At 31.1% G+C, this 13,901-nt stretch overlaps 1 protein-coding gene across 1 annotated transcript in view; it reads right to left on the bottom strand.

Moving 5' to 3' along the window:
* The window catches only part of cdk14 (cyclin-dependent kinase 14), a 230,623-nt gene that overhangs the window by 209,944 nt on the left and 6,778 nt on the right, over nt 1-13,901 (bottom strand). Inside the window, exon 2 of the mRNA XM_051132266.1 lies at nt 13,736-13,767. Coding sequence (XP_050988223.1) covers nt 13,736-13,767 — 32 coding nt within the window. The remainder of the gene's footprint in view (nt 1-13,735; nt 13,768-13,901) is intronic.

The raw sequence follows: 13,901 nt of genomic DNA, 5'->3' as shown, positions 1-13,901 counted from the left end.
CCTGACATTTCCAGAACGCTTTGCATATTTCCATCGTCGCATATCACAAGCTAACGACCGAAGCGGTCATTCTGATAGCTGGGATCGAGGAGGGGAATATCCCAGCGTATTCATCAGTCTGAGCTAATTACAGCCCGTTAATATAGACACCAGCTGCTGCTTAACATCTCATCACAACAACAGCGGCGACTGCAATCAGCGCTCCAGCTCAGACTGGATTAAACGTGGTCCGGTACCCGACGCGAAGGTCAAGAGCTAAACCGGCTCCGTTACAGCAACTGGTTTCAGGCCACAACCCAGATTTTACATTAGACATCAAACGGCGACTCAAAGCTGTGTCAAAAGTGTCAAAATGTCCTCAAATCAAACCTCATCAAGTATTAATATCATCATGAGCTGCACAGGGAATATGCAAAATTATTAATGTAACAGATGGAATAGCAAAAGTGTGATTTGCACCATGTATAGTTTGAGTGGTTTCTAAACATGTCTTATATTTGATGAATGATTGACGGCACAAAACACATTGTGATCAGCATACCATGTTTAACCAATAATAAAATATACATAAAAGTTAATAAATCTATTTATTTGGCCGTCCTAACTATGCCTTAATATAGAGATAATTGTTTTTTTTTATTATTATTTACAGTATCTGAACACACCTGTGAGCCTCTTTAATATTATTATTACTATTTTTTTTTAAATCATACTAAAATAAAAGCAAAATAAATAAAAAAAAATAATAATAATAATAATAATAAATAAAAATTATACTGAATTAAATGCAACATTTATGGCCAAATTGTGTAGCCCTACAAACAAGCAGCAAACCTGGATCTTTTTTAAAACAATATTTTTTAAATTAAATAATATATTTTTAAACATTTAAAAAAAAATAAAAATTAATTAATTAATTAATTAATTAATTAATTAATTTCGCATAGCTCTACAAACAAGCATAGCAAACCTGGAGCTTTTAATAATTAAATAATTATTAGTATTAAAATAATTTTTACAAAAAACAATGTTTACATAAATGTAATAAAAAATGCTAAATAATAAAATAATTAAATAAATATTTTAACAATGTAATCAAGCATAGCAAACCTGGAGCCTTTTTAATAAAATATTTTTAAATAAAAATATTATTTTTAATACAACTATTTTTATCAAATAATTTTAAATAAATAAAGTTTAACAAATACATAGCAAACCTGGAGCCTTTTTAATATAATTATTTTTTTTTATTAAAATATTTTTATCAAATCATTCAAATAAAATAAATAAATAAATAAATAAACAAATAGCACAACCCTAATATTTACTTAAACTCAAAATTTGAATACAGAAAATCTGATCAACCACTACATCAGTCAGAAAGTTTATGAAGTTTTGGTAACTTGAAACTCCTCAAGAACTCATTTACCTCCAAAAATCTCCAAAGACACCAACACACATATTAAACAGCACGAACACCTTAATGACATCTGCACAAATTACCGCAGATCCACACGGGGCGACTTCATACCCATCAAACACCATCAGTGACACTCGTCACCGCACGCCTAACAAAAGCAGCTCCGCAGGCCGCCGCACATCTGCAGTTTAATATCTACCACACGGCCTCCAGGGGCTATTAAGGAAGGTTAATTAACAAACGGATAATACAACTCATTTTTTAATAAGAGGTAGGGTCTTAACCCACGCTGGCACCAAAAGCTTTACGCGGCTCCTGAGGGCCAGCAGGGATTACAAACAAAACGGTCCTCATACCTTCACATGTGATTGAGAACTGCGTTAATTAACACTCACAGAGTCATTCTGTCACTGACGACACTGGAAGGCAAATGCATAACTTTACTGTAAAAATCGAGAGGAGGGTGATACAGTATGTTCAATATTCAAAACAACTTTTCTTTCATGGATTCATTTTAATAGTAACTTTGTTTGCCAAAAAATTAAGTTTGTTTAATTTTCATTTGATTAAAAGATCATTTGATAACCAGGAAAATTATTGTAAACATTGTAAAGAATTTTGTAGAAATAAACGTTAGTAAATTAAGTTGTTTTTATGCATTCAAATAATTAGATGTGCTTAAACAGAATTTGGTAACAATAAAACAGAAGGAGAGGAAAAAAAATGTATATGTTTCATAATTTTAATTAGTTTGACTTGTTTTCTAAATAAATAAAACGTAATTTAACTATTAAAATAAAAAAAAAAATGAAAATGGAATTTGCAAAAAAAATAAAAAGTAATTTTGGAAAAATAAAACAGAATTGATAGGGCCCTAGATATACTGGTGAATATAAATGACAATATAATTTATTGTTATTGATCAGCCTGATTATTTTAACTAATTTTTTTTTATAGTATTTTACTTTTTGCAATAAATATTCTGAATTTCCTTGATTATTTTAACTTGCTTTTTCTTACTGCATTTTACTTCTTGAAATAAATATAGAAATAATCAACTTGTGTATTAAGTATCATCAAAAGACTAGGAAATATTTTTTATTTTTTATTTGTATTTCACTTTTTGTAAGAAATATTTACATAAATATTAAGATACATGTAAAATAGCACCAAAAGGCTGATAAATATATTAAATCTGACTATTTTAAGCCACTTGCAACAAATGCTCTGAATCTCCTTGATTCAATTTTTCTTACTGTATTTTAATTCTTACAATATTATGACATTATATTATACAATATTATATTTCCTTTATTATGCACTTTCCTTTTTACCATATTTTAACTTCTAGCAACAAATATTCTGAATCTCCATGATCATTTGAACTCAAATTTTCTTAATGCATTTAACTTTAACGTTAAATATTCTCTCTGACTAAAAAGCAAATACATAAATATTTATCTGCACATGGAATAACATTAAAAGGTTGAGAAATATCTTTATATCTTAAAGATCTTAAAAATATTTATAATTTTTAGCATCTCCCAGCCCTTCAGGGACATTACGCCATCTAAACTGGTACTGAAATAAACAGAAAAGTATTAAAACAGAGAAACATGTTCCCTCAATGTCCTTAAAAGGATGAGAAGTGAATGCTGCTGCTGTTTCTGTGCTATAAGAGTCACAGGCTGATGTTGTTTTGGAGGTCTGGATCAGGAGCTGCGGGAGAGACCAGCGGTCAATATCTAACCCTCATGCTGGCAAAGGAAACGCAGTGGCATCTGAGGTCAGATGTAGTCGGCGGGAACATCTTGAAGTGATTTTGAGATTCGCTGCAGTATAACGTGACCCTGCGACGCACTTCTGAGAGAATAAAGCTGAGCAATCACATTATTAACACTCAGATTTACACACTGCAAATGCAACAAAAGAAATGTTTTTGCATCAAATCAAAAGTCTAATCAATGAGTATCTCATTAACATCTCAGCGCTGAAACTAAATGTAGACCAAATGATCTTGAAATTAGCCTTTTTCACACTTCCGTGTTTCTGGCTTCCGGATTGGCGCTTGCAGGGTAAACGTTTTTCCGGTGACAGCAGCGGCCGTACTGAACAAGAGTAAGTTCGGGAATCAAAGTCTATTTTTACAAAATAGATACTATGATACTATGATATATACCTTTGTTTTACTCTAAAAATAGCAAACATTTATTCAAAAACTTTGTGTCAGCGTCTGGTCATCACAAATACTATGTTTATTTAATTATGAATGTTAGCACTTATAATACAGTACAGTTTTAAGTTTTGCCGTACTGTCTATTTGGAGCTGGCTGTGCATTATGACTCTTCACATCATTTGTTTTCGCGATTAATATTGTTATTATTATTATTATGAAAGTAATATTGTATTTTCTACTTGCTCTCCTTTGCATTATTAACTTTAGGGTGTAAATGTACGTTGCATAATGTGCCCAGGGATATACATAATAAAATAATATAATACTAAATAAGACATGACTCCGATTAATGGCTTTATTCCTTTTGGATCTGGATTACGTTGTTGTATTGAGTTTATGCATCATCCGGACTCAGAATTGTTTCATTTATTCTTGGGGAAATGTGCATTTGGATATAAACGCTGTCATAATTTACCATGATGTAGTGATTCGAGGGAAATGACTGAGTAAATTGAGAAAATACGCTTAAATATACCGGAGATGGAGAACAGAAACTATAGCTGGAGCTATGTTGCGCATATATTATATTGACGAGTACCGGTCTGAGTGCCCATATAAATTACAAACAAGTAAAATGTTGTTTCTTTGTTGATTATATAACAACTTGGAAAGCAGACAAAAAAGAAAAGGTAAAAGGCATTATTTGAGACAAGAGCATATTAATATAATAGGCACAGACCTGTAGCGGAACTGACTTTACCCTGCGCTGACGTCACTTCCGATTTTTGTGAAAAAGGCTAATTCACAAGAGATCTCATCAGTGTCTCAAACTGTGCCAAAAGTCTGAAATGCGACATCAGATCTTCATATGAACAGAGGAGTCAAAATATTCAGTGAAAGCTTTACGTAGCTCACGTGGGTCGGCGGGGATTACCAACAAAAGAGTCCTCATACCATCACATGTGCTTCAGAACTACATTAAACATCTTTAAACATCTGAGAGCAAGTTGATAATTCAGCTAAATGAGACATAAATGGGAACTCAGCGAGCTACAAAAGTAAAAGCTGCGATTCTGGAAATCTCCTCAGGCATAATCCTTCTCTGAAGCGCCGTTTTCAGACTGTATGTCATAATTTGGGCTCATGACAGGAGTGTTAAGCAGCTTAGAGGAATGGCAGCCTGTGAAACTATGATGATGATTAAAGTGAGGCAATCCTGAGAATGGTCTGCTTACTACCGGCCTCTGATACGAGTATGATATTAGAAGTGTGCACTACATAGAGCACTAGTCCAGAAGCAGAAGACATTCTCACATCAGCTCTCTGATTTAAATGTCATCGTGACAAATGTGGCTCTTCCTGAACTGAAGCTCTCTGTTCCTGTGCAAGTTAGTCATTTAGCAGATGCTTTTATCAAAGTGATCTATGGTACGCTATTAGAGAAAATAAGGAAGGCCTAAAGACTGTAAAAAAGTCATTCTATTATTGCTATTATATGCAGGACTCATATTAATCAGGTAAAAGAAAGTGTGTAAAATACACTGAATTGCCTTGATTTAATAATTCCAAGAAACAAGGACGCATCGATATTAAAATTCTGGTCAATACTGAGGTAAACTGTTTTCATATTTACATTTTCTGATAATAAATATCAGATATTAAAATTTGTATAACTAACAATTCAAGTCTATAAAAATAAAATTAGAATTTACAAATTGCAACGTGTATTTAAAATGGATATTTATGTATATTACAATTCTGGTCAATGATAATAATAATAATAATAATAATAATATTTATTATTATTATTAAATAATTATTTTCATATTTTAATATTCCAATAACCAATGTATGTCAGACATTAAAATTAGTTTAACTGAAAATTAATATTGTCTAAATAAATGTAAAAAATAAAACCAAAAAATAATTTTAAAATATTCATATTCATTTTAAATGCTACAGTTGAATTTACTAATCACAACATAAAGATACTCATACACTGTATTAAAAACCTGGTCAATACAGATAAGACAGTATTTATTTATTTATTAGCATTATGATAACCAATAAATGTCAGACATTATAATGTGTCAAATTAAAAATGAACATTTTGTCCAAATAAAAAACTAAAAATCAATAATTCCAGAATGCTACAACTGAATTTACAAAATTAATATTTATGCACCAATATAAAAATTCTGGTCATTACCAAAAAAAAAAAAAAAAAAAAAAAAAAAACAACAAAAAAAAAAAAAAAAAAAAAAAAAAACACTATAAATATTTTCTTTATTCTTTATTAAAATTTAAATAGCAGTTACAATTTTCTCCAAAAAAAAAATAAATAATAATATATTAAAATCAATAATTTTAAATGCAACACTTGAATTTAGCAATTGCAACGTATGAAAAATTGCTTTTTGTATTGGTTATACACATTATATTTAACAGTGTTATTCAATAATTTGTGTTTTGAAGATTGACTTTAAGTGAGCTTTCAGCTTTATGACAGCAAAAATCATCTTAAATGTAAAAGTAGAGTAAATGAGCATGCACAATACAATATCCAATGTCGCTCCATTAAAATATCTCTAATACCAACAGATATAAGTTATATGGTACTGATATATCATACATCCCTATCCAATCAACAAGCATCAACAAGAATATCATCAAAGAGCATATGGGTCATGCATATAAATTAAAATCTAGTAAACGAAGGCCAAACCGGTCAATATCAACGCGCTCAAGACGAGACGACACTTCAAGTGTCTGATTCTCTACGGCGGACGTTTACTCAGCAGCAAATGTTTACTTCATTTCCTCTAAGAGCAAATTTATGATGCAAACTATCTGGGCCAAAATTTCACTGTGTTCCTTGGAAGGAAAGCCTGTCATCTGTCTGGCAGTTCCTGAAAAACTCTGATCCAGATCGAGCCAGATCGAGCCGGGACGATTTGTGTGTTTGGCTGGATGGATTCGCCCCTCACACACCGTCCCGAAGCGTAATTGGCAAGCATCTGGAGGGATGGATGATAGCCAAGAGCTACAAACTGATGCAAACAAATGATGGATGAGGGGCGAATGGCGATATGACAATCTCATCACATTTACTCAGCATTTCACACTTCATTATGAGCTAATGGAGGAAGAAGAAAACACATGACAGTCCATTAAAACTGTCATTTATTCTCTGAAATGAGGAAGACCCTCTAGCTTGTATCTAGCTAGTCCTGGATTTCTGTGCTGAAATGCTGCGTAACGGTGATTCGGAGTCAGCATCGTCCTGACGCTGCAGTTGTTCGCTAGTGTGCCTGACACAGAAACAGACCGTATTCTTACCGGGAATCTCTCTGACCGATCTCTGACCCTGTTTGGAGTGTTTTCAGGCCTTTTCTCAAAACAGTTTCACCCAGAGAGTGACAACAACACAATCACACAAATCAGTCAACATGAGGCCAAAATGGACTTTATTACTTACTTTGAAAGATTCATTCATGCATACACAGACATTTAGGCACAAACTGAAGATTTATATATTTTAATTGCATATAAAATTTGTATCCAGTCAGATTACACAGACTGAACATGAAATAAGAAACTTAATATGACGCATATTTGTCTGTCATACATAAACGAAATAATAATAATCATCATCATCATCATTACTGCTATCATTATTATTATTATTATTATTATTATTATTATTAATAATAATAATAATAAATATTTTTACAGCGAAATTGTTTAAATATATTCAATTTTATGTTTTTATTTCTTAGTAATAATAATAATAATAATAATAATAATAATAATAATAATTCACTTTATATTTAAATTATTTCTTATTTTATTTAGTCATTTTTATATTTATTGTTTATAATAATAATAGTAATAATACGTTTAATAACAATAATAATAATAATAATAATAATAATAATAATACAAAATAAAATAATATTAAATAATTACTATTATTATTATTGTAATTATTATTATTATTATTATTAATAATAATATTTTACAGTGAAAGTTTGTTTAAAGGTAGTGAATTTTACATTTAGTAATAATAATAATAATAATAATAATAATAATAATAAATAAATAAATAAAAATGTATTATTGTTATTATTATTTTTATAATAAATACTACTACTACTAATAATAATAATAATAATACTAATAATACATTAATCATTATTATTATTATTATTATTAATTATTATTATTATTATTATTATTATTATTATTATTATTATTATTATAAACAAGCCCAACTAACTGTATTTATTTTTCGTTCAGTGTATCAGGTAAAAAAAAAAAAAAAAAAAATGTAAGACTTCTTATTATTAAGAAATTGAGTGTAAAATGTGTTTAAAATGTGTATTTAAAAGATGTTGTTGATGTTGCAAATTTAGTTTTAATGCTGGGTAAATATTATGTTTATACATGTAAATAGGAAAAAATGTAGGCCTTCCTTTAACATATTTCTTGTTCCTTTTTTATTATCAATATTTTAATTATTTTAATTAAATAAAAGCATTTTTAAAATATGAATATTATAAATAAATAAATACATACATGAAAATACTTAAACTATGCCATTCATTTCTGTATAACTGACAAATACACATTGAGTTGATTAGCTTATGTGTTAAAACTGTGTGATACAATGGATGGACATTTTATACACAATTCAAATGCACAAATCTTAAATTCAGGCCTCTGTATAGTTTTTGTGTATGCTCTTACGAGTCAGAAAAGTTTATTTTAACATGCAGTTTCAATGCCCTTAGAAGTCGCCACAGACTTTGACCCACTTACTGTATGTTAAGGATTCATCTGCAAATAGCAGTGGATTATAAGACTTATATCAGATTATATTCATCATCAAAGAAGAGGAGACGTCAAGACGAGGCAGAAAACGAAGGCTGAAGCTTTTCCCTCAAACACAAAAGGAAAAATGCATGATTTACGGTGGCAACAACGAGGCCGTTCCGCAAATAACCGGGGAGCCTTTAACATGATGAAAGACGACATTTATTAAATTAATTCCACATGCTGACAGCAAACAAATGAAAGCGGAAAACGTGCCAGGCTCCAATTCAGCCCGGAATAAATAATGAACTTCTTGCACACGGAGAAAAGACAGGAGGAGACGAGAGGCTGCAATTTATGATTAGAAAATTACAATTTCCTTTGTGACACCTTCAGTCGATAGTCATTCAGGAATCAGAGTGATGTGAAGACTGAATCCAAAAATAAAGAGTTTACACATTTATAATTAATTCATTTCCTTGACTGCAAGTCACTTTGAATAAAAGTGTCTGCTAAATGCATAAGTAAATGAACATGTAATTCTAATAATATATTTTGAGATGAAGAGCTTAATATGCATTATTAGATCCACTTCAGTGTAGGTCTAATGATTAATATATAAAATACTTTAGATATTTTTACTCATTTTTTTATTATTTATACGTACGTTATATATTCAATGTAATTTAAAATTTAATATTTATAAATGATTTTGTCATTATTAATTTTCAAATATATATATATTTTTCTAAATTAATACTATGTAATTTAATATTATTTAATATGTATGAACAATATCTTTCATTATTCATTATAGAAATTTGTTTTTAATTATAGTTTATATTTTTATTATTTAACACGTATCTTCTGTGCTTTCACCATTTCTTACATCCCTCCCTGTATCACTTCTCATGTTATTGCATCCTTAAGATGTATTGCCTGTTATCATCTCATTTGTAAGTGGCTTTGGATAAAAGCATCTGCTAAATTAGAAAATGTAAATTTGAACCTAAAGGGCCGCATTTCTTTTCCATAGACAGGGAGACATTAATACAGGCATCAAAGTGCATGTCCTTCCTCTCCAGCACTCACAATGAGAAGCATTTGAGCTCTCACAATAAACACATTCTCACTGCAGCTCCGAATCCCTCAGGGCTTCGCGCCCAGCATTCCTCCAGCTCTGAACCAGAGAGTTATTTAAGATTCAGCCGCGTCCCGGTGCGGCGGGTCTCCATTAGCAGTCTGGGAGCGCAGCGGGGCTGCAGGAGCAGAAATTAGTCGTGTGGAGGACAGAATCTGTGCTCAAACTCAATGAGAAGATCCAGCCTACAGCATCAGCAACAGCTTGAAACTAGAAGCGCATGAGTAATCAAAGTCAAACCGAAATCATGATGCAGCTTTAGTGCAAGAGCTGTGATTTAATGAAATCTATGCGCTGTCTGTTTCAGAGTGAAGCGCTGCACTTTGTCCATTTACACGTCAGCAGCTCATGATCCAGTGTTTTCAGAGTCTTAATTCACAGTAAATGATCCACATTAACCCAATCTGCATCTGAGATTGAGTCGATTTAACATGCGCTTAATATCTACACAAACTTGTAAGATTTTCTGTTTTTTGTCCAAATAAAAGGTTGAAGGTTTACCAAAAAAACAAAAAAAGACAGTCATAAATATTAGCACTGTAATTTTACTGTTGCGGTGTAAAATAATAATAATAATAATAATAATAATAATAATAATAATAATAATAATACCACTTTTTTTTAAACAGTGAAATACAACAACAGTAATTAAAAAAAAATATCTTTACAGTGAATTTTTTTAATGTAATCAATTTACATTTCTACTTATTAGTAATAACAATAATAATAATAATAATAATAATAATAACAACAATATTTATTATTATTACTATCATTATTAATCAAAATTATTATTACTATTATTAATTATTTTTTATACTTTTACAGAAAAAATTTGTTTAAATGTAGTAAATGGTACGCATTTATTTAATTATTATTATTATTATTATTATTATTATTATTATTATTATTATTATTATTATTATATGTTCATTATTTTTTATTTTAAAGTGAAATTACAATAGTAATTTCTTTTTTTTTATTGCCATTTTTATATTTATAATAATAAATAACAATAATAATATAATGGTATATTTATTAATAGATTTTAATAATAATGCTAAATAAAATAATAATTATAATTACTTATTAAAAATATTTGTAGTGAAATTTGTAATGTTTTAATTAGTAACAATAATAATAATATTATTATTATTATTATTATTATTATCATCATCATCATCATCATCATCATCATCATCATCATCGTTATATTATGCCAATAAATTGTTCGGCCTACAAACAAGCACAAAAAAATTTTGTTTTTTTTTTTTTTTTTTTAAGCACATCAAACGCAATTCGGAAACGCGCCCCCCAGTTCAGGAGTCCAGTGGATATATTTTTGAAGTCTGACTGTCATGCTTCTGAAGTGTTGATTTATAAAACATTTTCATCTCTGCTAGCAGCTAGATGAGACAAGCGCATCTGACACAGAGGTCATCCTGTATGACGAATCAAACCTGACCTTTGTGGAGTCATTAAGAGAGCAGCAGGACACTGATGGCAGGTCCTTCAGAAACCAGTCCAGATGATGATGAGCTCACGTGATGCAGAGCGACATCAAGCTATAAATAACCTGTCGAGATGCTTTTCACTTCAACACAGCAAATTCAGCTTATTTGGTTCACACACAAAAAACACAGAGCGAATCACTCCAGAATCAAAAGAAGTCTGAAACTGTTCTGCTTAAAGAAAAGAAATCCTGTTTCCAAAACCATGATCATTCTTTACATGCAACATTACTATTTTTTGCATGACATTCAACTGAAATTGATCTGAATAATAAAATTTGTCTTTATTTTAAGCAAAATAACTTATTTCTTAGATTTTGCTGTATGATTCACAGATGAATGTAATAAAATGTGCATCATACGTGAGTCAGTGCAGCATCAGAGGAGCGTCAGTCACAGCAAACACTGCAGATCAACCTCCTGTTGAGTCACAAACTTCAGCGCTTACTAAAGCCTGCAACTGCACCAAAGATCCACAATCACATGCATAAATAAAACACACCAACTCAGCTGCTTCTTCACCGACAGACACTGCTGATCTCCGAAAATAAACTCTTTTCATACTTTTTTCACAGTCTACTAACAAAGTCCATCAATGGACAAACAATCAATCACATCCTGTATCTTGTTAGATAATATTTTGTGATATGAAATGATAACAGTGGAAATTACATTTTAAGCATTCTTGGATAATTTTACAAATATTTGCATGAAATATGCACTAAATATTGTCACTGTATTTATATAAACTGATTGGAAGTGCAATAATATTCTGGTTGCAAATGACATTTTTGAGGCAAAATTACAGAAGCAAATAGAGAAACTGTCATTGAGTAATACATGATTCTCACACACACACATTTCAGGGAGGTCAAATACTTTCTGCTTTCTCAGAGGCGCTCTTCATGGCCAACAGGAAACAGTCCCTTTCCTTCTCAGATTCTTCACATGTTTCCCCAGCGGCGGCAACCATTTATAGCCAACGGACCGAACCGCTTCCCATGAAGAGAACGCTTCTGAATGCCACAAATCTTATCATTTCAACAAACGGCATACAGACATCATTTTCAATGGACAAACAAGCTAAAAATAGTCACTATTAATGGATATTGCCAAGAAATGATTCCAAGAAATACTTCTGCAGCATTCTGCAGAGGAAAAAAATAAAATGCACTTAAGAAATAGAGAAAAAAATTATATAAATAAAATAAATCTAATAAAGTAATAAATATATCATTATAGATTATATAATAAATATTATCTATTTGTTTCTTATTTTAAAGAAAGAAATTAAATGAATATTTTATTATATATTAAATAATATTTATTTGTCTAATATTTCAAATCATTAAATGAATAACTTAAACATAATATAATAAATAATATATTTTATATTAAATAACATAAAAGTGTACAACTTGCCTTGCCTCTGAAACAATGTTTCTTTTCGGCTGACATCATCAGTATCTCTCTTTTGATATTCTAGTATGTAACACCCACTTTTTCACCATCCAATCAAATCCTGATTGATGAAATCAATTTCCATACAACAATATTCTCACTAAATATTCAGTTTTATGTCGTATTTTAGAACTAATATGGGTTGTGAATGTCAACAGAGGTTTGTGTTCATGTAACTAATGAATATTTTGAACTTAAAAATATTTTGTCAGTCACTCACTAATTTGAGAGACTTCAGCCATCAAATGTGAAGACAATGTTTAGCTGACAAATAGGAAAAAACACAACCACAGTCTGCGATCTGCTGAATTTTACATTCATTCAGTCACGGTGGCTGCTCTATGTTTCTGGTGCGTGTATGAAACAGATAGATGGGCTGTAAAGCGGGAACGTGACAGGCCTCCCGCATGCCTGCACTTCCTGTGAGTCTCTAGAGAAGACAGAAGCACAGACACTCGTCCAGGATTAACCAGACATGACGGCTGACCACGGCAGAGAAAGAGCAGCGCTGCACCAGCGCATCAGAGCTCAGGGTTATATAAAGATCTCCTCACACGCTTCACTTCAACATCAGCCACGCCTTTTACTGATGCTCACATCCTTCTGGAGTTTAACGATCAGTCATCGGTACTTGACTACTGCAGCAGTGACAATGTTTATTCTGAATACATATTCTGAATATATATTTATATGCGTAAATGCATCAGAATGTTTTTATGTAATGTTGGACGATAAGAATATATATATATATATATATATATATATATATATATATAGATATATAGATATAGATATATAGATATATATAGATATATATAGATATATATATAGATATAGAGCATTAAAATGTCGTTTCGTCTTCCCGCTGAGCATTTGTGTCGCTCGAGGGCCTGTTTCCAGAGCGAATGGAATCATGTTGGACGGGTAGGTGCTTCAGCACAAAGATGCAACGGAGAACAATGAAGCATCTCTCTGATGATCACAGCTGACACTTCAACCCCAGAGACCCACACACCCAAACAACACATCCCAGCATGCACCGCTCCTGTGACAGTCAGAGCGCTGGGAAAGCTATTAAAACACAGACAGCACACGACTACAGCAAACACAGCCGAGGTTTTACATCAATAACGGCTCACGACAGTTATATTAACTGTGTCGTCCAACACTCGCAGGATCACGAAAGTCAAACGGGTGCATTTTCTCTTACCTCGTCAAAGCCGCTGTCTTCTTTCTTGAAGGCTTAAGGGGGAGAAAAAGAAAAGTAATATCAGACATCCATTTTACTGACTACTGAACAGTGAATAAAAGAATTAAATAAGCAAAGAGTGACTCTTTAATGCATTCTGCAAATGCAAAACTAGTAAGAAAGGCTA

The sequence above is a fragment of the Labeo rohita genome, chromosome 16, assembly GCF_022985175.1.
Source record: "Labeo rohita strain BAU-BD-2019 chromosome 16, IGBB_LRoh.1.0, whole genome shotgun sequence".
Lineage (NCBI taxonomy): Eukaryota > Metazoa > Chordata > Actinopteri > Cypriniformes > Cyprinidae > Labeo > Labeo rohita.
Note: the sequence above shows the minus strand (reverse complement) of the source record. Positions and strands in the feature narration are given on the sequence as shown.